Genomic DNA, 22018 nt, shown 5'->3' on the forward strand with positions numbered 1-22018 from the left:
GACACGCTGGGCCCTGTGCTAAGCGTTTCCATGTCTTATCTCGTGGCATCTTCTCAATGACCCAACGCCATTGGTAGTATCAGCAGCCCCATTTTACAGATGAGGAAACTAAGTTACTGAGTGGTGAAGAACCCAGTAAAAGGGTACCATTTGAGACTCTTGAGATATATATATATATATATATATATATATATACACACACACACACACACACACACAAATATAATTTTATATATATGCTATATATTGTATATTATATATAACAAATCATATATATATATCATATATAATATATGTGATACATAATTTATATATATATACATATATATTGTTACCTAAGTGGCCTTCCAGAAAGGCTGTACCAGCTTAAACATCACCAGGCTAATGAGTGTAGAAAGAAGCCAGTTAGTGTAGCATCTTTCTTTCCAACAGTACCTGGAAACTCCAGTGTCTCTGCTTCGGATCTGGGCCTCTGGCTGCTGGAGCCTGGCTGGGGTTGAGCATGGATTCTGGGTGGGAGAGACACTCACTTATTCATGTGTTTATCAGCTCTTTACTGAGTGCCAGGTTCACTGCCCCAAAGGAACACACATTCTGATGGGAAGTGCTAGCTCTTTGCATCAAGGTATACTTGCTGCTTTTTACAAAGCAGTTTTGCTTACATCATTCCGTTCCCAATAAATGAAGAAGAAACCCAGGCCTCAAGTATGAGTGGCAGAGTCAGGCCTCAAATGCAGGGCTTCTGACTCTGACTCCAAGCTCCTGTGGGGGCACAGCTGACTGGGTGTTCCTCCCCTTTGGTTTACAGGAGTCAAGTCCAGGCCAGCCAAGCCCTGGGGCCTTGAGCTTGAGATGCAGGGAATGAGGGAAAGAATGGAGAGGAGGGGCAGCACAACTGCCCTGGCTCTGAAGATCACCTGACCACAGGGACCCCAGACAGAAAGCATGGAAAGAGCCCAGGCAGTTCAGCTCCAGGAATCAAGGAGGCTGCCCCCCCTCACCGCTGGACTTTCACTGGGGCCATAGCGACCCAGGCTGAGGCTGAGGCCGAGGCTGAGGCCCAGAGAATCTCTGGTCACTGAGCCTCCGATTAAAGTGGCCACTCAGAGACCAGCCTGGAATGGTCTTGGCTGCCTATGGCTGGGTGACAGGAAGAAAGGCTGCCTCCGGACTCAGAAGCTAGCCGATGCCATGTACTGAGCAATCACCAGGGCCCTGTTCTCAGGGCTTTCTGTGTGTGCATTCACTTCATTCTCACTTCAGTCTCATGAGATGGCTGCTACTCTCAGCCCCATCTTACGGAAGAAGAAACCAGGAACACAGAGGGGTTTAAACGACTTGCTCAAGAATTCATAGCTAGAAAGTGGTAAAGCTGGGATGTAAACCCTGGCAGCCTGATCCCAGAGTCTGGGCTCTGCACTACCGTATTAGACAGCCCCTGAAGCCATGTGTCTGACATCAAGGGTGCAGGCCACAGGACCCCACCTCACTCTCTCCCCATGCTGGTACCACCACCTCACGCCCCTCAAGCACCTAAGCGTTTGGACTCTGGATTCAGGCTTCTTGATTTCAAATCCTTGCTCTACAACTTCCTAGCCGTGTGCCCATGGGCAAGGTACTTTCCCTCTCCGAGCCTCCATTTCCTCATCTGTAAAACAGGGCTAATAGTGGTTCTACCTCAGATAAGGACCTCCCTTATGAGGCTCATGAGACTTGCGGTGTCCGTGGAACAATGCATGTGACTAAGTTTTGAGCACGGTGCCTGGCCCGTAGTAAGTACTCAATAAATGTTTGCTTTCATTGTAGGGTAATATAATAAGGCGTTGACTCTGCCGATTGGCTGGACAGTAATGTGAGCAGGTAGAGGGCAGAGACAGAGCCCTGGGATGAGGTTCCAGCCCAGCCAAGCCCATTCAAGTGGACAGATGTTTCAAAGGTTCATTGATATTGCTCTGTGCTCAGGTCTGTTCTGGGCCTCACTCTAGGTAAGACACAGAGGTGGATGAGGCACAGTTCCTGCTCTCCAGAAACTCCCAACCTATTGGGGGAAACAGACACAGGCACACAGTATAAGCAGAAGCACTGCGAGAGCTGAGAAGAGTAGCAACTTTGCCTGGATTTGAGGGTCAGAAGTGTCCATGAAGGATGCACAGGAGTTTGCGGGCCAGGGGCAAGGGGATGGGCATTTCTGGCTGATGGAAATGCAAATCGAAAGACTCAGAGGCTTACGGGTGCCTGTGCTGGTCAGGGACCCGTGAATAGGCTTGTGTGATTGGGGTGTAAGTTGAATGTGGTGTTGGAGGGGTTGAGGTGAGAAACTTAAGAGGTGGGCAGGGGCCAGATCAACCAGGGCCCTGACTGCCATGATGAGGAGTTGAGGGATGACTGACAATGTGAAATGGAAACTGAGATGACAAGATCAGGATGGAGTTTGGGAAAAATCACTTTGGCTGCTGTTTTGCAGGAGAGACGGACAGATGGAGGCGGGGAGAGAAGTCGGGAGGCGATTGCCATAGTCCCGGCAGGAGGACCGGAGTGTTGGCACTGGGGGTGGTCAGAAGTGGGCAGAATCAAGAGATGCTGCAGAGGCAGAACTGAAGGATAACCCAGAAGTTTCTAGCTCAGGCCCATCTGTGGCAAGACCTCAGCTGAGCTGGGAGCAGACACCTGTGCTCTGTAAACTGGTCTCTTTTCCCCCTTTGGTGTTTATTTTCATTTCCTTGTAAAGTTCAATTCAGAAAATTCCGATCTTGTTTCAGCTGAACTGAAGAGAAGGAAGGTTTTTCCATACCCCAGATGGGATCTGGGTTCCTGGGGCCTCCCAGGGCCTCCCAGGGCCCAGGCTTTGCTGGTGGCAACTCCAGCAGGGTGATGTTACACAAAGCTGGGAAGATCTGTGGGGCTAGAGCCCAGGAGAAGGCTTGGCATGGCTTGGCAGGACTGCTGTGGGGGATGAGAGCAGTTTGGCCAGGATCGGGGGACTGGAGGGGGCTGTGCACAGAGAGAGAAGCGAGCAAATCCTGCCTGTTGCCTCTTTGAAAGGAGAAAGGCTCCCTTCCCTGGGCAGTGCCCCTAAGTCATGGACACCTCTGGCCTTTTCTTTTCTGGATTCCACGCTCCCAGGCTCCACTGAGGGGTGTCTTGGATGAGTGTCTGTGCTAGAGGGAGGGATCCCAGAGCCCACAATCAACAGCCCTGGATGGGTGTGGGGGTGGGGTGGGAGAAGGGGGATTGGGAGGCTGTGAGGTAATGTGAAGAGGCAATGGGCTGAAAGTCACAAGACCTGGGTGAGGGCCAGTCCCGGTAAACTCTCTGTGTGACTCTGGGCAGTTCCTTCTTCCCTTCTCTGGGCCTCAGTTTTCCCATCCATCCAACTAGGGGGCTGGACTAGAAGGTCTCTAAACGCCCTAACAGCTTGAAAGATTCCATTCTCTTCTCTGAATCTGCCCAGGGGGAGGCGTTGGGGGCTGGGGCACCGGCAGGGGCTGAGAATTCCATAGCAATTTGCATGTGAAAGCATGTTACTGCCATGGCTATTAGTGTGTGCAGGGGGGCTGAAGACAGGGCAAGGACAGCTAACTGTCAGGCTGTCCAGAAAGGCCCGCTGCCTGGGTGGGGGAGGGAGGGAGGGAGGCCCTGGAGGTGTGCAAGGGAGGCTGGACCACCACCTTGGGTTCCCAGGGAAGGGTGAATCCCGAGACCTTTAGGGACACAAGCTCGAGATGCCCAATCCTGGGTCTGGCCCCTACAGGGACCTCCAAGCTGTCGTGTCGAGGAGTGACTTCAGAGCTGCGTGAGGTGCCACAGGAGAGGGGCCCCCAGGGAGGGGGACAAACTATTAGTGCATTTGCTTTTCCGGGTCTGCTCTTACCAGGCCTAAACCTCCCAGGACCATATTTTCCTCAGGTTTATAATGTGACCTTTTGGTAATTGCTTTGTATAAACTTACATAGTTTGTCAATATAAATACTGTGTGTGTGTGTGTGTGTGTGTGTGTGTGTGTGTGTGTGTGTGTGTGTATGTATATATATATATGTTTGTTAGGTTCACTCACACAAACTCCTGGGGATTCTGGGAGAACAAAGCAGCTGTGTGCAAAAAGGGCTCACAGCTGTGGCCTGTGAAGAAAGAGAGGTGGCTCTGTCAGCACTCCCTGTGTGCCTTTAAGTCCCTTCCGGCATCTGGGTCTCAGTTTCCCCATAAGGGGTTTGATCTGGAAAGGAGCTCTCAGGAAAGTCCTAGCTCTGCCATTTCCTGGCCTCTGACCTCTCAGATTCTACTGAACAGGCATGAGGGCAGCAAGGGAGGCCACCAGTCAGTCCCCCCTGAGAACAAGGGCTCTTCCCCGCAGAATCCAGCTGGTGGAAAGGCCCTGGTGCAGGGTGGCTTCCACGGTCTCGGCTGCTCCTGGGACCCTGGAAGCAAAGGAGCCACCTGGAGCTCCTCCCTAGGGCCCTGGTCAGAAGCCAGGTCTTTACCCACTGCTCCTGCGGAGGCTGAGAGAGACCAGCCCGTGGGGCCACAGGGGTAGGTAAGGGCTGAGGACACACACCTCTTCTACTTCGGCTTTGGGAGGTGTTTATCATGGGTATATTTTGCCCAGCCCCCAGTCCAGGTGGGACTGGGGCTGGGGGAGGCAGACTGGGATTGAGGCCTCAAGATAACTTCTGATGAGGATGTTTAGGAACTCTGTAAGGGGCCGGCTTTGGTCAGTGATGATGGGAACAGCCAGGGCTTGGGGGCCACTCTCAAAGCAAGAAGGATCCCTGGGAAGCCCAGCCCCAGAGTCCAACTGCCCACTCCACACCTCGTGAGAGAAGCAACAGCTACCACTTATTGGTGCCAGGCATTCAACACTTGTTTAAAAACTATGGATGAATGAACAAATGGAAGGCTAAGTTTAGTACCCAAGCTTTTAATCTGTGTATCCTCCATTCTGCCTCTCACATCACCACACAAGAACTTTAAGAGCTAATCAGGCACTTAAAGGCCAGTCTAGAATGTGAGGTCCCTGGGAGCAGGGACCTTGACTATCCTGTTCATCACTGTACCCTAGTGCCCAGATTGCTGACTGGCGTATAGTAGGTGCTCAGTAAATATTCTCTGGATAATTGAAGAAATCTAATCCCACTCCTCATTACCCAGACAGGGAAGTCGAGGCCCAAAGAGGCAGGGACCTGCTTGCAGCTGGTCAAAAAGTCACGGTAGACCTGGGACAGGCCCTGGGCTCCAGCCTCTCAGCACAGGGCTCTTTCCCCTGTACCAAAAGGCCCCCGTGGCAAACTCCTCCTGCCCTTCCCTATCCCTTCACGAATTCCTTATTCCCCGCACCCCCAGCTTTCCCTCTTTCCTTTCTCTTTGCCAGCTGGATAATTAACCACTGGAAACAAAACCTGTAATTACTGTCCTCCCCATGCCCTTAAATTGCTTTCAGTTTGGGCTCCATGACCCCCGTCCTGGGTGGGTGTTGGTCTCCCCCTCAGCAGCCTCCCAAAGGGGGAGTCAACCTAACAAGCACCAGCTGAGGCCCCAGCCCCCCAGATCCAATGGCCAGCTGTACAGGAGGCCGGCAGCAGATGGGCGAGGAGGGTCCCCTGGCAGGCTGGGGCTGACTCAGCTGGGGTGTCAGTGGGACTGTGACGTGCCCGGGCAGGACAGGAAGCCAGGCAGGCGGGCCAGATTTCCGAGAGTGATTGATGCCAGGTGGCCAAAGGGCCGCTGGCTCAGCAGGGACCAACTTAGGATGGTCCCAGTAGAGCCAGGTCTTTTCTTGGGTTCTTCAGCTCACCCTCATGCCCCTGCCTAGAGGGTGCCAGGCCATCCACATCCCTGGTGCCTCCGGGAGGCCTCCTGGGAGCTTAAAATGGATCAGCGCAATAAGTCCCAAGAGCCCTGGCCTTCCAGCTCCACAAGGCCTATCCCTTCGGGGAAACTGAGGCCTGGTTAGCACCTGCTCAACTTGGCTTCGTTGGTGATCTGGGCTCAGCCTGTGGAGGAAGCGAGGCAGCTCCACCCTCACCTGGGAAGCATCCTCTATCCCTGACTCACCAGGAGTTTGGGCCCAGCTGGGACAGGAAGGAGAGCTGAGGGTGGGGCCAGTCTGGGGCCCTACCACAGGAGGCTCACAACCCCTGCCTCCAGCTAGCTAAGCTTGTTCCGTTCCTGACCCACACAGAGGCTAAGGGAACGGCGGGGGGATGGTTCCCGTTCTTCAAGAGCCCCAAGGAAGCACGCTTGCTCAGTCCCACCCAAGACGGGGCAAGGAGCAGGGCGGTGGGCCGGAGGAGAATCACCTTCTAGCAACTTCTGTTTGCTCATGGTAGAGTAAAAACACCTGGACTTAAAGCCTCGTGCTTGCGTTCACTTGATGTGTGTTCTTGGGCAAGTCACTGCCCCTTGCAGAGGGTCTGTTTCCTCACCTCAAATATGGAGCAAAGAATTCCCCACCGTCCACCCTCACAGGGAAGCTTATGAAAGTCAATGAGATAACATGTGTAAGTGTTTTTATTTTTAAGTGGCAGGCACTGGCCGGGTGAAGGACACTGCCACAAGGGGCTACTGAGCAGTGCTGTGTGGCCGGCACAGCAGACACGGAGCTCAGACGAGCAGCGGCCACGGTGCCCAGGCCAGGGCACGTGACAACAGCAGTCACAAACCTTCTGGGCTGTTGGAGAGGCTGCCTTATACTCTGCTTTGCTGTCTCCCAGAGATTTTACTTCACACTCCTCACAGCTACTCCCAAGGGGCCCCCAGAAACTCGATCCTCCACTGAGAGGGTGGGGGCAGCCGTGTCCTGGGCTGGGCGGGGGACCACCCAAGGACACTCATTGGTGATGTGTGGGAAGGGCTCTACCCAACCCAGATCAGGCTCCCCCTCAGTTAGAGACATCAATCTGGCCTGAACCAGCCCTGAGTAGAGACCCCTGGCCCAGGCAGGGGCCCCCGCTCTGGGCAGGCAGTCAAGCAGCAGAGGCCCCATCTGATCCAGGCACTTCCTTTGGTTAATGAGAAACCAAATAAACAGCCTCTGCCCCAGCTGGCTTCGGGAGCACCCCAGCCGGGCCCAGCCCTGCCTGCTCCAGCCAGCCTCCCTCCCTTTCACCCTGCAGGTCCCGTGACTTTCCTCCCTTGCCTCCTCCGTGCGCTTCCCACTTCCCTCACAGCCCTGCCTGCTCCTTGGCTGGTGCGCTGGGGCTTCCTGCTCTGGATCGCTAACCAACCCTCCCCTTCCTTCCTCCTCCTCCTTTCCTCTAGTGCCTTCTTACCCATTTTTAGCTGCTGGGATCCCACTTGTCCTCCTCTCCTGACATCTGTCTCAGCCATCTCCATAAGGAGGGAGTCCCCCGCCCAGAAGACCTGCGGGCTGCTCCGGGCCTTGCCAGCCTGTGTCTCTGCTGTGGCAATGAGGCCAAACCCTCTTCAGGGCCCTCACTCCACTCTCAGACCATCAGCCTGCAGGAGGGAGATGCTCAGATGCTTGGGTGCTCGGGGCTGCTCTAGCTCGAGGGCTTTGTCAGCCGGAAGTCCCCGAGTGTGCCATGGTGAGAGCTCTGGTGTGCGGGAGAAGGAAGGCTCTTCTGGCTAAGAAGCGAACTGGACAGCCTGAAGCAGCCTCGTTACCCAGCGGGCCACAGCTGAGGCCCAGCTCTTGGGAAGTTATTTCTAGCCACCTCCAGGTGTCTTGAGGCAGGGCAGGGCTGGGCCTGCCAGCAGGTCCCAGATCTAGCCCCAGTGAGGTGGTGGCAGTACTTGCGGACACACCCAGGTCCCCATGGAAACACCTCCTCCCCCATCTACTCTCTCTAGCTGAGCCTAGTGCCAGACGGGGCAGATGCCCATGGCCTATGCCACAGCGGTGATAGGATAGACAGGGGGATATGGTCACAGGGTCCAGCAGAACAAGAGGGTAGAAGAACTTGTGACGAAGAAGGGCACAGAGCATTTTCAACATCTTGCTCCACTAGGACAGCCACCATCTTCCCATACCAGACCAGATCACCAGTGTTTTGGGCACATGAAAATCACACACACGTGCTCTCTCTCTCTCTCTCTCCTCTCTCTCTCTCTCTCTCTCCCTCTCTCCCTCTCTCTCTCTCTCTCTCACTCATATACTCACTCATACACTCACACGTCATTCCCCAACATCACGACACCATTTTACACCCATTTCTCCATGTGGTTAATTTTTTTTTTTTAGTTCTCATTTTTTCTAAGAAAAAAGCAACAAGAAAATAATTCAGAGTTTATACAAAACATCTTTACATTATTTTTTTTCCAAAAAAGACTAGTATTTACACAAATGGCAACAGAAACAAAAACAAAAAAAACCTTTCGACTGCCACCTGGAAGGGACTGGCTGTTCCGCTCCCTCTCCCACCTGGCAGTGGGGTGGGCACCTGGCCAGGAGGCAGTGTGGAAGTGGATGGTGGGAGGCCCAGCTCCTTCCATGGCCACTCTGGGAGTGCCTGCAAGGCTCTTGCTAGTGGCAGTCTGTTAGCAGCCGTGCTGGCAAGGAGCCGGGGTCAAAGTGCACGGCGTGCTGGCCCAGCCCTAGGCAAGCCTCTTCCTCTTTCCAAGCCCCAGCCCAAGACTGGGGGGCTAGCGGGAGCTGGGTTAGGGGGGCACCCACCTGAGCTAGAGCCCAGAAAAGAAGCAGGCTACCTGGCCTTATACCCGCTTAGTTCTCCGCCCTGGGCCTCTGTTTCCCCACCAGGCCGAAGGGTGCCAAAGGTGAGGGGAGAACAGGGCAGAGCGGAGAAGGGGGAACTCCCAGCTCTGCAGGGCAAATAGCCACCTGGGTACCTCACCTCCCTCCACCCCCCATGAGGTCATCTGCCTGCAGCAGCTCTCCTGTTCCCCAGGCAACAGCCAATTAAGACATTAATAACCGTGAGAGTGAGGGAGGCAGGATATGCCCAAGTATCCCACAGGAAGTTTTTTTTTTTTTTTTTTTGGTGGAAGGGTGGCAGCCACTACCCCATTGCCAAGATCAGCACTGTAGAAGGAGAGTCAGTGGGGGAGGGTGAGACACCTTGCCCAATGGCACTCTTGTCTTCCCTCGTGGGCAAGAACAGCCCTGGCCTGTCCCCTCCCCACAAAAAATACGCCAACAAGTTTATAAAAGAAATGCCATCCTATGCTTCCCGGCTGGCCACATCCTGCCCCAGGCCCCTGATACTGCGGAAGGCTGGGCTCAGAAAACCTGGGGAGGGGCTGTCTTTTCCATTTTTCCATTTTTCTTAAAAAAAAAAAGAGAGAACAGATGAAAATGAGTTGACAGCTAAAAAAATGAACACAAAAACATTAAAAACAGTGATGATAGCGGACAAGAAGTCCTGGGAAGGGAGAAAGGGGGCGAGGGGGCACAGGGCCGGGGGGGCGTCTCCCTGCCTGCTGTCCATCAGCGTCCGACCCTGCCCTCCAAGAAGGGGTGCCCCCGCAGAGCCCAAAGGCCTGGCCAGAGGGGGAAGGCACAAGAGCATGGGGGCTGGGGGCACAAGCACCCCCCTCTGAAGCCCAGGGGGCGGGGCAAAAGGGGGATTATAAAAGCCAAGAAACTACAAAACTAAATACAAAGATGGGCACAGCTGGCAAGGGGAGGGACGTGGGTGAGGATGGAGAGGTGCAGTCCCGGCTGACTGTCCCTCAGGGCTGAGGCTGCCAGGGCCCTCAGACCTTGTAGTAGATGTTCGCGGGGCTCTGGGGCGGCATCTCCTGGACGATGTAGACAGGGTGCCCGTAGTCCCCACTCACCTTCTCATAGTGGGGGCAGTAGTTGTTCTCTGTAGTCCGTAAGGGGATGATGATGTCGCTGGGCTCGGTGCCCGCCGTGCCACTGCCCCCCTTAGGACTGGCCAGGGTGCTGAGCGAGAGGGCGGGCGCCCGCTGCTGCGTGTGCTTGCGGTGCCGCTTGCGCAGCTTCAGCAGCAGGATGGTCAGGAAGATGATGATGAGCAGGAAGATGACGCAGCCGGCGCCCACGGCCGCAAACAATGCCACCTTGGAGTTGAAGAAGCTGTCGGGGTCCCCGCTGCTGCCTCCACTCCCACCGGAGCCGCTTTTCTCATCCTGGTTCACAGTCTCTGTGGACGGGGGAGGGAGGCAAGGGAGGGGAAGAAGGTCAGCCAGGGGTCCCAGGGACACATAGCAGATCTCGGGCCACGCCCTGCCTTCCTTCAGAGCTAGGGCCTGAAAGGGCAGCCGAGCAATGGCTTCTGCCCTCTGGGAGACTCCCATACACTCACCGTGCTTGCCGTCAGAGTCACCCAGGGAGCCCCGACCACTGGGGGCCTGTGTAGCCATCTTGATAGTGTTGTCTGCCTCCTTGCTGGGCCGGCTGGTAGTCAGCTGCTCGGGCGTCACAGCATTGGGGTCTGGGGGTGGGGAGAGAACAAGTGAAGGGGGAACTCCGGCAGCGTAGGTGCCTCAGTTACATAGCACCCACCAGCCAAGAATGGCCCGGATACTGGACCTCAGATCCCCTATCCCTACTGCCCCCTCTGCCACTACTCCCCACGCCACCCCCCGCCACCCAGTGAGGAGCATCTGTCGCAAAAGCCTAGCTGAGGAGCCCTCGGCCTGGGTGCTCACCTTGCCCAACCTTCATGACAATCTTCATGGTGCGTGTGCGGCACACACCTCCCTCCCGGTTCTCCAGTCCCTCCAGGCTCCCATTGGATGTAGCTGCAGCAAGAGGCCAGAGCAGTCAGGAGGAGGAAGAGGTCTGCCAGCATTACCCAGAAGCCCTAGTGACGTCTAAGCCCTTAAGAATAGAACTGGGAACCAGGGAGTTGCAGGCAGCTCCCACCCACCCGTGAACCTTTCTACTTCTCTCCTCCCACTAGGAACAGAGTCCAGGAACTAGCCCCTCCCATGAGGATGCTGCTCCCCTACCATGACCAAGGCCACAGGCCCTTCTTTCTCAGTGGAAGCTACATGTGTCTCCTCATTGGGTGACGTTGCTCAGAGGCCAAGCAATCAGAACTGGCATGGTGAGGAAGACTTCTCCACAGACTAGAAGGAATCCTAGATTAGGTGTCAGGAGAACTGGGTTGGAAACCCAACCCACTCCCTAACTCTCTGTGTGATCTAGGGCAAGAAGCCCCTTCACCTCTTGGGGCCTCCATTTCCCATGAAGAGAAAGGCTGAAGCTTTGCCAATTCTGCCATTCCCAAGGTTAGATCTTAGGTGGGCAAAGAAAATAAGAGAGAGAGCACCACGAATCAGAGTCGTCTCCCACCCAGCTCCTAGAGCCAGGGCGAGCTGGCAGCGGAGGCCCCTTGGTAAACGCTGGGGCCGGAATTCCAAGGCCACACTACGAGGAGAGCACGCCACTCTTCAAAGGGGACTGGATCAGGCTGGGCCTGAATTGTGTGCGGTCTCAGTGCGCTACTCAGAAGTTCCCACTGCTACAGGACAGGAAAGAACCATGCGGTGGGCAGGGACTCACAGGTAATATAGTAATCGTGGTGCTTCTTGAACTCCAGGCCCATGTAGTTGGGGCTGAACTCCTGGAACTTGATGGTGAAACGGATTTCTTGCTCTGGCCTATTGCAGGTGACCAGCACGTTGGGGTCGAGCACGGTGCTGCAGGCAGCTGCCTGCTCAGGCCGCACCAGGTACAGCTTGTAGTACTCATAGGGCCGCCCAGCTTCTGCTCGGGGGCAGATGATGTCCAGCTTGTCTCCAATCTTTGGGTAGATCACCAGGCCCTTCCCACTCAGAAACCTGCCCAAGAAGGAAGAGATGGTTAGCCTCAGGGTTGGGGGTCTCAGGCCATCCCCAGAACCAGGGGAGCAGACAATGAGGGCCAGGCTGGGCACACTGGGTGGAGATGGCGAGGACAGGCATTCTGTCCTTTTTCCATCCTTATGCTGGGGGTGGGGAAAGAGAACCATGCTGCCAGCAGGGTGTGGAAGGGGTGGCCCATGGGCAAGGCTGCCAGGCTTTGACTGCTCGGCAGGGTGGGGCACTGCCTGGCTGGGGGAGCCCTTTGTCCTAATGTGGCATTTCCACAGGGGGGCTGACGTGGCAGATGGGCTGGGCACCTAGATGTCAGGCTTGGGTTGCCTGGATGTGGCAGCCCTGTCCTCCTCGCACTCCCAACATACTCACATTCCTTCATAGCCTCTGCTACCGGCCCTCCAGCACACACGCGTGTACGTGCGCTCATGCGCACAGACACACACAAAGAAGCACACACACAATGAGCCCTAGAAACCACCCCCACAGCTCCCAGCCAACGGCTGGGGATGCACAACCTATCTTGGCCCCATGCCTTCTCCCCCATCCTTGCTAATCTTGGGCATGATGGGGAGATAGGAACAGGCCTTGCCTAGAGCCAAGGGATAATGGGCACAGTCTCCAGCCAGGTACAGCTCCACACAGCTCTCTCCACTCCCCACTCCCACTGCCTGGCATCCTACCAGGACTCATCCCACCCCCATAATGCAAAAGCCTGAATCCCCAAATCTGGCCAGTCTCACTGCAAAGGATAACAGAGAAAGGGGAGAAGAGGCCTGAGCAGGAACAACAGATCATACAAGACAGAGCCCCAGGAACCTCGCTCATCTGCCTTCTAATCCACTCCCACCACACACACACACACACACACACACACACACACACACACACACACACAGCCTCTGCTCCCCATCCTGAGAGGAGATGGACAAATGCCTCCCGAGCCAGGTTCATCTTCTAATCCAGAAGGCCAGGCACTGGGAAATAGCAGGGGGAAGGCAGCTGCCTGGGGCCACCGATTCACATCATCCTGTCCTTGCCTAAGCACAGTAAGCGCTCTCGGCCATTTCTGAGCCTGGGAGCAAGTCGGTACAATGTAGGAGAAAGAAGACAGACTTTGGAATCAGATGGATGGTGGCCCTTACTAGCTCTGTGACCTTGGATGAGCTGCCTGATCTCCCTATCTTTCAGTGTCCTCACTTATAAACTGGGGATGGGAAGAGGCCCTCCTCCAAGGATGGTGGAGGGGAGGCATGATGGCATGTATAGAGCACATAGTTGGCACTCAACCATGATTCCTGCTTAGAAATAGCGTGGTCTGCCAAGAGGCAGGAGGCCAGACACTAACACCAAGGACCTATGAGCCCAGTCTCGTTTCTTGGGTGGGAAAGAGGAAAAGATGATACAGCTCCATCCTCAAGGACTCTACTGTCCGGTGTGGTTCAGAAAAGTAAATGGCCCATGCCACAGCAATGGATAGCACCAGGCTATCTGGAGGCTGTGTGAGAGGATGGTGGCTCAAAAGGCAAGGGCTGGACGCAGAGAGAGGAAGGAGACAGCTCATCGGACAGGACAGTCAGAAATGGTCCCACAGAAAGAGTGGGATGAAAGCAGATCCTGGGGGAGGAATAAGAAGTCAACATCCAGCAAGAGCAGACAGCAGTGGTTGGGACAAAAAACCCAGGCCAGTGACTGGCCCAGTGATGGGTAGAGAGGAGCAGAAGAAGAGGGGGTAAAGCTCAGCTGGGGCCAGACTGAAAGGCCAGGGTCACAAGAAGCAGTGTGGGTTTCATCCAGTGGGGGACAGACTCTCTAGCAGAAGGGACAATGAAGGGCCGAAGGCAGTGCTTCAAGGGAATGAAGCTAACGGTGGAAGAACATGGTTCTACTCCCTGAGGGCCCATTCCACAGTGGGGGCTACAAGGCACAAGGGCCTCCTGGGAGCTCAGTATCCTCACCGGATGGAGGGAAATGATACCCAAGGAGGTGACTAAGGGAACTAGACCAAGTAGATGGAGTGGATGAAGAACAGCAGCCCTCTCTCCACGTCCAGGGAAGCTCCACTAAGCTGGGACCTGCCATCCTTCTGTGCAGGAGGGTAAAAGCAACAACAAGGAGGTCTCACCCACCTTAGTACCTAGCTTTACCACACTCCAGAAGGCCAGAAAGGAAGCAGGCATGGGATGGAGGCCCACACAAACATTTGAGAGAAAACACCCCCAACTCCATGCGCTACAGAAAGCCAAGAAGTTTCACCAAAGCCTCTATAATTCCTAAGGCATTTTTCACTTTCCAATCTTCATACTGGTTCCATCCAGGCAGTAGGATTAGACAACTTCTAACATCTTAGAGATAGAAGGAACCTTCGAGACCTACTGAGTCCAGGCTCCTCATGTGAGGGAATGAGTAACCAGGTGAATGTTCCTGTTGAAGAGGGGTGCTCAGAGCCAACCCAAGGAGCCTAAACTCACCCAGGATGTTAACTCCTAGGGGTCTAAGAGTACCTTAAACATTGGCTGAATCCTTATAGAGCTGCACCTCCGTAAGACCGTAACTGGAGATGACAGCAGGTAGAGGGCACGCAAAGGGGTACAGGCCAGCTCACTTTTCTAACCACTTGGCCCGCCTTACTCACTAGGGAGTCTTGTCTACCCTGAGCAGTCTCCCATCACCATTCAGGTTCTGGAGCCCTGGAACCCAGAGACAACCGAGGAAACAGATGTCTACATAGTGGGTGGGGGAGGGGGAGGAGAGAAGACTATTGCCCCCAACACCCCTCAGACTCTCGTCAACCTCAGAGAACAGAATTCATAAATATTCATGAGTTCATTTGCATAGCAGCTGGCAGAGGGAAACTCACCTTCCCCTAAAGTGCAGAAGGGAGAGGAGCCTGATGAGACCCACCTTCCCTGACCCTGGTCCCCCATGATGGTACCTTCTCAGCTTCTTCCCCACCACTGTGAAAAGTGCCTCTGGGCCTGTGAGAAGCCCCAGAAAGTGGTGAGAGGCCACGAGGTGTGGGTATGCAGCCCGTGAGAGTGAAGCCCAAGGTCAGGTATGACGCTAGTCATCCTGTACAGCGGGGACCCTGCTGGTCTCCCCTCGTACCCTCCAGGTTAGGAGTAGGGGCCGACAGGAGGAGGAAGAGAGTACCTAGTTAAACTCTTTACCCTCCAGTTTTCAAAAACTACTACTCCCCCCATTATCAAACCAAGCTTTCCTGCCTGGGGCCACCCCCAGACAAAGCCCTTTTCTGGAAAATAAGGGGATTGACATGGCCCAGCAGGAAGCCTGCAGCAGGTCGCCATGGTAACCCCTGAGGCCTTCCCTCCTTAGCCTCTGATAGCTCCTGGGACCCCAGGGAGCCACCCCAGGGAGTAAAAGGACTTAGGGAGGCAGCCTGCCATTCAGTCTCTGTCTGTGGCCTGCCTCTTCCCCTCTACCCTAGCCCAAGTCTCTCCCCCAGCCTGCCTACTGAGCTTAGAAGTATCACCATGACTGCTGAAAAGAATCCTGGGAGAGAAGAAGCCTGAGGGTCTGGGGTAGTGGCCAGTGCTGGTCAGAGGCCAACTGCCCCCCCCTGCTTCTTTGTCCAGTTAAGCCCCTATCCACCAATACACAGACAATCTATAGCAGAGAGAGTTTGGAGCTATGGGGGTCATGCCTAGAAAGCTGCCAACGTTCCACCACACTTCCTTCCCTCTCATCCTTCCCTCAGGCTCTAGGGACTTGTGGTCAGAGAGTGGCCAAAGAGAGAGCCTGGTCCTAGGCCATGCCAGCCCAGGTTTGGTAGAAGACTCTAGCCACAGCTTTGATTCAGTGACTCCGGCACCACTGCGCCTGCACCCCAGGGTGGCAGGACCAGCGGAGGACAGAACCCAAGCTGGAGCTCAAGTGTGCTCTCATCCCAGCAAGGGTGGGGAGACCCCAAATTAAAGGCTCCTCTTTCACTCCCCCAGCTCCACCCAGCCCCCGAGGCAGCAGGAGCAGGCCTGGCATGTCCCAGCAGTGCCCGCCCAGGCGTGGGTGGGCAGGAACAGCAGCTGGGTCCTGGCACACACACAGCACTGTCGGAGGCAGGGAAGCCAGGAGAGCCCCAGAGGAAGTCCCCCCCACACCTACACTGAACTATGCCTCCCCTCTGCCCCACCTGGCCAATGCTAGGGCCCACTGAGGGCTTAACAGCCCCTTCCTTGTTGTCTGCTTTCTGTGGGGTCCCTGAGAGGCAGTGAGATTCCTGGCCCAGAGAGGAACCAAGGCTGCTATTCAGAGCCCGGGAGGGAGAGTGCCAGGCATCGAGCTGGCTGCCTCTAGATCAGGTCACCCCGAGCAAGCGGCCCTCAGACGTAGGCCTAGTAAAATCAAATGAGGAAGCTGGAGCACTGCTCATCCCACGTGGGCAGGGCCTGAGTCACAAGGACAGATGCACACACACCTGTGAGGTGAGAGCGAAAGCCGGGGGCAAAAGCCAGCGCCTCCTCCGAAACCCAGTCTCTCCCAGATTCCAAGGCAGTGGGATGGTGTGGAAAGAATGGCACAAGGCACAGCTCTCCCCACTACGAGCTGACTGACTTTAAACAAGTCATTTTCCTTTTCTGGGCAAATGCCTCCTCGTCTGGAAAATGGGCAATTCCAACTTCCCAGGGCTGTTGGGAACATCCAGTGAGTTCATATCTGAGAATGCTTTGGAGGTAGCAAGGTACTGCCCAACTGTTAGTTAGCACACCAAGCACAGTACCATTTAGAAGAAGCTGAACGAGCTGACTACACTCCTGGCTGCTAGCACCGCCACCCAAAACAGCTACAATGAGAACCCACCCAGGAGGGGCTGCTACAGAGCCCAGGGCAAGGAACCCAGAACATGGCTGGTGAGCATTCCCTTACCTCAGCTCCCCTAATAATCACAGGGTGGACCCTCCCCGCAAACCTACTGTTCCCATGGCAACCAGCGGCCTCCTGGCTGGCCCACCCACTCCATACTCCCAACACCAGGAAACAGTGATGCACAGTGGTATCCAGGGCCCACTCATTCCCATCCCTCATAGTTGGTGAGGCAGTGGAGAGCCTGAGGGGAGAAAGGGAACCCTGGATTCAGCCTCCAGTCCAGCCTTACCAGGCCCTTCTTGCCCCAGGTCTGGCTGCCTGGGGGTGGGGGAGGGAGGGAGGGGAACAGGGAACTTTAGAGGAGCTGCTGGCTTCCCATCACTTTCAGGCCCCCACCTGTGGCCAATCAGCCACAGAGTAGAAGAGGTCAGGTCCCTAGCCACCCCGGAAAGGGGCCCCCTGAGCTGGCCTCCCCAGGACTGTGAGCTGGAACAGCTGTGAGGGGGCTGGGACCTACACTTTGGCTTGTAGCAGGCAAGCCTGGGTTGGGGTCTGCAGCTGCCCCCACCCATGCTGGATGGAGTCAAGGGTCCTGGATGCCAAGCTGAAGCCCCCACCCCCGCCCCTTGCAGGGAAGGTGTAATATGATCTCAGGCACATTCCCACTCTCTGGAGGTGGAGGAACCTGAGTGGGGGGCAGGAAGGGGTCAGAATGGGACTGAGAGACTGAACTGCAGCAGCTGGACTTGGCTGAGGACTCAAGTATGAGGCCTGCCGGCTGCCCCAAGTTCTCAGGGGAGGAGGCTGGAGGAGGGGTCTGCCCTGGGACCTTCCATCACAGCCCCCCCACCCCACACAAGCATGCCCATGTACTCTGGTTCCTCCCAACCTCTAACGGGCCCAGACCCACCTTCCCACCCTACACTTATCGGGCAAATCTGACAAGGGGCCAAGCTCTTGCCACCCAGGGACTACCACCCTGGAAGGCCACAGCACCAATTTGGGAAAGAGGCTGGGAGTCTGGAGTCAGCCCTTCCGGCTCCCCTCTCCCGGTCAGGGCTGGGGCTGCCCGTATCCTGGAACCTGGAAACATACCCCCAGCCCCACCACTTCTTTATTTTGATTTTTTACCAAGGAGGAAGCAATTAAGCAGGGTTTATAGGCGCTGGGAGATTTCGGGGGGGGGGGTTGCCAGCTCCTGACAGGACTGAGGCGAGAGACCAAAAGCTGGGAGGAAGAGGGGAGGGAAGAGAGAAAATGAGCCTGTGAGGGAGAGCACGGGCATGTGCGAGAAACAAAAGGACTCGAGAAAAAGAGGCAGAGAGTGACTAAGAGTGAGAGGGAGTGTGAGAAAGAGGGAGAGCGGGCAAGCAGAGCTGGAGAGTGAACGCGGCTCACACAGGATGTGAGAGGGCGAACCGACAAGGGCCTGAGAGGGAGAAGTCAGGCAGGAGGAAAAGAGGGAGAGACGGACAGGAAAAGACCGTTGATTTGAAAGGCTGTGGCAGTCCCAGGCTTGGGCGCAGTGGCAGAGACAGCCTCCCCGAGCTCAGAGTGAAGCTGAGGGCAGTGCCTTCCTCCTGTCCTCCTGCCCCCCCAAACCCGTGCCAACACACACAGACAGGCTGCATTCCAGACCCCTGAGCATAGATGGAACTCTGGAGGGGGTGCTGCGCGCAGGGGCACCAGTATGAGTCCCCCACCATTCCCAGGATCTGCTCAATTACAGGATGGAATTCGTGCAAGTCCTATTGAGGCCTCAGCCACCACTCCCACCACCCCCAGGATGCCTACCCTCAGCCTGAAGTGGATCGGGGAATGGGGCAGATCTCAAAAACCTGCAAACCGTTCCAGAGCACTCAGGCCTCAAGACACAAAAAGGGTGAAGCTCAGGGAGATCTTGTTTCTCCCAGCCACCCCCGACCTCACTCTGCAGGAGGGCTCCTTTCCAGCTGTGGAGCTGCCTGCTATCTCTGGTTAGAGACCCGAGAGAGCAATTAGGTCACTCCCATGAGCCCCTAGGATGGGCTACCCCAGGCTGATTTCAGCTCTCCTGGCTCAAGAGAGAGCATTTCCAGCCTCCACCTTTACAGGAGGGAACTGGGCACTTCACAGCCTTTCTCCTTGGTCTGAGCAGCCCGAGGCCCCCAGACCATTTTGAGTCCCTGCTGTTAGGAGAGCACTGGGCCCAGTTTGGCTTCTGGGTTAAGGAAAAATCGTTGTCAATCCTTTTCCTTGTACCCTGACCCTGGTTTAGACATCCCACTAACCAATAAATAGGACCGTACCTTAACCTAAGGAGAAGAGAAGTAAAGAAGCTGCCCTCTCCCACTCCAGGGCTGAGAGGTGCATGACCCCTGGAACCTAAGAGGTCAAGACAGGCAGGAGCTTGGGAAGTTAGCGGGGAGCCCATAAGAGTGGACAGGAAGAGATTCCAGGTACAGGAATCATAGAGCACAGAGGACAGGCCAAGGGCCCCCAGTTTCCCACTAAGTGGGGTGTCCGCACACTGCTGGGACCTCCAGAAAACAAGAAGGAAGAGCAATTTTGACCCTGGGTTCCAACCTGAGTCCTGGATGCCAAAAGAGAAAAAGGTCCAGAGGTCACTACACAATCCAGCGACTCCCCACTAACAGCCCAGAAACCACTGAGCCACCGCCCTGAAAGGTGTGTGTGTTGTTGGGAGGTGGGGGAGGATTGTGAAGGGTAAGGAGGAGGGAGAAAAGAAAGGATCTCCTCTACATAGCTGCCTCCCCAACCCCTTTGGGAAAGCTAAGCACAACTCCCCAGTCTGAGGACAGAAGGTGGGGGGGCCAGTGGGACCCGCCTGGGCAGGAATCCTTTGCTTGCCACCCACTTCCCTAGCCACCTCGGCCGCCACTCTCCACCCCGGCCAGCCCTGGAAGCTCTGCCGCCGGCTCCATTGGACCCCCGACGAGCGCTGGATCGACACCCCCCCCCCAACAAAACCTCTCTCCCACTCCACCCCTCTCCACCCGCCGCCTTTGTGAGCCTGGGAGCGGCGCCCGCCCTTCCACGGACCCAGCAGGGAGAAAGTCGGGGGTGGGGGGAGGCTAGGAGAGACGGCAAAGCGAAAAGCTAGGGAAGCAAACTGGGAAGAAAGAGAAATGAAAATGAGAGAAGCCCGAATGGAGATACAGGCACTGCCACCCGCCCCAAGCGCGAAGTCCCACGCCACGGTCCCTTCACAGCTAAACAAACGGGGAACCTGTGTTCCGGCCTCTTCCCCCGCCCAGGTCAAGCTCGCCCACCCCCCGCCCCCAGCGGCTCTTGGCGAAAACCGCCACGTTCCCAGGGGCCCCAGAGGGGGCTGCTTTCTCTCCCCGACCCAGCTCTCCGGTGCGCTCAAAGGCGCTCAGACTCCCAGCTCCGCCCGGCGCGACCACCTCGACTTGATCCGGGACGTGCGGAGGAGAGGGCCGGGAAGCTGAGGGGTCACAACCCAGCCAAGTGCCCCCACCCAACCCCACCGCACCCTTCCCCGCCCGGCCGCAGGGAAACACACTCGAAAAAGCCATAGACAAAATGGGGCGCCGCTCCTCCTCCGAACACCTTCCCACAGGCGCTCGGGGGCGCGCGGCCTCACCCCCAGGGACCAGAGCAGATAAGTTACTCACTTGGGGTTGAGGGAGCTCCAGGACACGGGCTCTAGATTCTTGGCCAGCGGCGTGGCGAGCCGGCACAGCGCCAACACGACCATCGCCACAAGCCACTTGCCGAGCCAACGCTGGCCAGGCCGGGCCATCTTCCCTGGGGCAGGCTGCACTTCGGGATGCCCTGGCGCCTCCTCAGCAAAGCTGGCCTCGCCTTCCCGTGCCGCGCTGCGCTCCGAGAAGCTCAGGCGCCCATCCTCCGCAGCCGCCGGCCTTGAAGTGCTCCCCTCCCGCCGGCTTCGGTGTCGCTCTTCTCCGCCCCGCCGGCCAGGAGGACTCACTGGGCAGCCGCCCCCAACCCGAGCATGAGCTGTGGCCTCCGAGGGCTCGCTCCACTGGCCTCTCCGCCGCACGAAGCACGACGGGGGCTCTGCGCCCCCGGGTGATCCCGTCCGATTCCGCTCGGCTCCCCGAGACTGTTTGGGACTGTGCGACCTCTCCCCGACGGGGTCTCGCCGCTGGGGACTCGGTGGCCGCCCGGACGCCTCGACCGCCCCGGGATCGGCACCCCTGGGAAGAAGTGGGAGTCTCCCCACCACACGAGCTCGGTCTGGGGGCTCCCGACCGGGCCGCCCTAGCACGGGCTCCGTTCCTCCAGGCCACACTGGGACTCCGGGCTGCGCGCCCCCCGACAGCTTCGACTTCAGCGCGGGGCCCGCTCAGTGTACTTAGAAGAGCGCGGAGACACTGCCGAGCGAGCTAGTCCCATCAGTTTGCGCCTCTGAAGCCTAGGCCGGGTGGCCCGGCAGCCCAGTCGCCGAGTCCTAGCTCCCTGGCGATTGCGCCCGAGGCTCTACGGTCAGTGCGAGGCTCACACACCTCCCACTGCTGACCAGCGCGCATACACTCCCTCCGCCGCCGCTGAGCTGTCTACTCCCCTGCTCAGGCGTACGCAAGGCCAACCCTACGCATCTTAGCCAATAGCAAGCTGCGTCACGGGGTCCTTGCCCTGCACCACGCCCCCAGAACAGGAAGGAGGCGGGGTTTTAGGGAGCTCTTAAGGACGCCGCGCTCTCGATGGCACCAATCTGAGTGTGCGGCTCCTGCGGTTATGGATGGATCCTGCCTAGTCCTGTTACCAGAGCGCTCAGCCCGTGGGAAGTTGGCGCTCCTCTAGAGCTATCGGCCTGCCCTCCTCCCCGAGCGCCTGGTCGACACTCCGGCCCACTGACCTGGGCCAAACAGGCTCAGTACTTTTCCCGGGAAAGTACTACCATTCTTTTTGTTACACACGCGAGCCCTGAAGTCCTTGCTCGGTGCCCACCTCCGTGACAAGGATAGCTTGTTTACTCCTGGTCCCATCTCACATAGGGCTCTGGTGGGCTTTCCTCCTTCCGCCCTCGCCGTGCAGTGTCCGCTTGCACATGGACCCGGACCCGGAGTCCTGAACAAACGGATAGCGGTGGGCGGTGGCGTCTCAGAGGGGTCAAGTACGGGAAAGTTGGGAAGATGAGTTCTTCGCCCCTGGGGAGCAGGCCTTGGGAATCTCAACTTTGGGGAAGAGACTTGTGGGACACCAGGGGCCCAGATTTCGAGTCTTGTCCTGTCTGAAGGCGCGGGCAAGGCCCTGGGATAGGCCAGTGGGGATGAGAGGGCACCTCGATAAAGAAAGACACCTCGAGGGCAAAGAGGAAAGGGCGTAGGGCAGAGGAGCCTTTCGAAAAAGTAAAAGTTGGCGCCCTGGTCCCAAGACGCCGGACTCCAGCACCTCCCGGCCTCGCCATCTGGGTCTTTGTCTCCCAGCCCCTTCTCCCCGCCCCTCCTTGCTTCCTTGCTTA

The 22018-nt window shown here is 56.8% G+C and overlaps 1 protein-coding gene across 3 annotated transcripts; it reads right to left on the bottom strand.

Moving 5' to 3' along the window:
• Positions 1-335: 335 nt before the first annotated feature.
• Positions 336-21128, bottom strand: EFNB1 (ephrin B1). 3 transcript variants are annotated; one of them, XM_067722238.1, is made up of 6 exons: positions 20205-21128; positions 11450-11727; positions 10591-10683; positions 10245-10373; positions 9754-10082; positions 336-509 (listed from the first exon to the last, which is right to left on the bottom strand). In XM_067722238.1, exons 1-6 carry the CDS (start codon positions 20330-20332, stop codon positions 336-338), a joined length of 1131 nt encoding a protein of 376 aa, XP_067578339.1. In that variant the 5' UTR covers positions 20333-21128. The 3 variants fall into 3 exon arrangements, with proteins under 3 accessions (XP_067578339.1, XP_067578341.1, XP_067578340.1); XM_067722240.1 differs by lacking the exon at positions 336-509 and adding an exon at positions 8229-9238 and having other exon boundaries at positions 20205-21126; XM_067722239.1 differs by lacking the exon at positions 336-509 and having other exon boundaries at positions 8229-10082; positions 20205-21126.
• Positions 21129-22018: the final 890 nt, after the last annotated feature.

The sequence above is a fragment of the Pseudorca crassidens genome, chromosome X (assembly GCF_039906515.1).
Source record: "Pseudorca crassidens isolate mPseCra1 chromosome X, mPseCra1.hap1, whole genome shotgun sequence".
Classification (NCBI taxonomy): domain Eukaryota; kingdom Metazoa; phylum Chordata; class Mammalia; order Artiodactyla; family Delphinidae; genus Pseudorca; species Pseudorca crassidens.